This window comes from Vicugna pacos, chromosome X, assembly GCF_048564905.1.
Source record: "Vicugna pacos chromosome X, VicPac4, whole genome shotgun sequence".
Lineage (NCBI taxonomy): Eukaryota > Metazoa > Chordata > Mammalia > Artiodactyla > Camelidae > Vicugna > Vicugna pacos.
In genome coordinates this window covers 56,700,225-56,701,591 of record NC_133023.1, presented here as the reverse complement: position 1 = coordinate 56,701,591, position 1,367 = coordinate 56,700,225, and the positions used below count along the sequence as shown (strand labels likewise).

The 1,367-nt window shown below is 46.2% G+C and overlaps 1 protein-coding gene across 1 annotated transcript; it reads left to right on the top strand.

The window, feature by feature from the left end:
• On the top strand, nucleotides 1-1,367 carry LOC102543192 (heterogeneous nuclear ribonucleoprotein A1-like). The gene has a single exon (XM_015250305.3). It carries the CDS (start codon nucleotides 62-64, stop codon nucleotides 959-961), a length of 900 nt encoding a protein of 299 aa, XP_015105791.1. The 5' UTR covers nucleotides 1-61; the 3' UTR covers nucleotides 962-1,367.

The window sequence follows — 1,367 nt, the reverse complement described above, 5'->3', positions numbered from 1 at the left end:
CTTTCTGCCCGTGAACGCCGCCGAGTAAGCATCGTTAAAGCGTCCCCTCCCAGCTGCCGTCATGTCGAAGTCAGAGTCTCCCAAAGAGCCCGAACAGCTGCGGAAGCTCTTCATCGGAGGTTTGAGCTTTGAAACAACCGATGAGAGTCTGAGGAGCCACTTTGAGCAATGGGGAACGCTCACAGATTGTGTGATAATGAGGGATCCAAACACCAAGCGCTCCAGAGGCTTTGGGTTTGTCACACATGCCACTGTGGAGGAGGTGGGTGCAGCCATGAATGCAAGGCCACACAAGGTGGATGGAAGAGTTGTGGAACCAAAGAGGGCCGTCTCAAGAGAAGATTCTCAAAGACCTGGTGCCCACTTAACTGTGAAAAAGATTTTTGTTGGTGGCATTAAAGAAGACCCGGAGGGACATCACCTAAGAGATTATTTTGGACAGTATGGGAAAATTGAAGTGATTGAAAACATGACTGACCGGGGCAGTGGCAAGAAGAGAGGCTTTGCTTTTGTAACCTTTGACGACCATGACTCCGTAGACAAGATTGTCATTCAGAAGTACCATACTGTGAATGGCCACAACTGTGAAGTAAGGAAAGCCCTATCTAAGCAAGAGATGGCTAGTGCTTCATCCAGCCAAAGAGGTCGAAGTGGTTCTGGAAACTTCGGTGGTGGTTGTGGAGGTGGTTTTGGTGGGAATGACAATTTTGGTCATGGAGGAAACTTTAGTGGTCGAAGTGGTTTTGGTGGCAGTCGTGGTGGTGGTGGATATGGTGGCAGTGGGGATGGCTACAATGGATTTGGTAAAGATGGAAGCAATTTTGGAGGTGGTGGAAGCTACAATGATTTTGGCAGTTACAACAATCAATCTTCAAATTTTGGACCCATGAAAGGAGGAAACTTCGGAGGCAGAAGTTCTGGCCCCTATGGTGGTGGTGGCCAATATTTTGCCAAACCATGAAACCAAGGTGGCTATGGCGGTTCCAGCAGCAGCAGTAGCTATGGCAGTGGCAGAAGATTTTAATTAACTGCCAGGAAACAAAGCTTAGCAGGAGAGGAGAGCCAGAGAAGTGACAGGGAAGCTACAGGTTACAACAGATTTGTGAACTCAGCCAAGCACAGTGGTGGCAGGGCCTAGCTGCTACAAAGAAGACATGTTTTAGACAATACTCATGTGTATGGGCAAAAAAACTCGAGAACTGTATTTGTGACTAATTGTACAACAGGTTATTTTAGTTTCTGTTCTGTGGAAAGTGTAAAGCATTCCAACCAAGGGTTTTAATGTAGATTTTTTTTTGCACCCATGCTGTTGATTGCTAAATGTAATAGTCTGATCATGACGCTGAATAAATGTGTCTTTTTTTAAA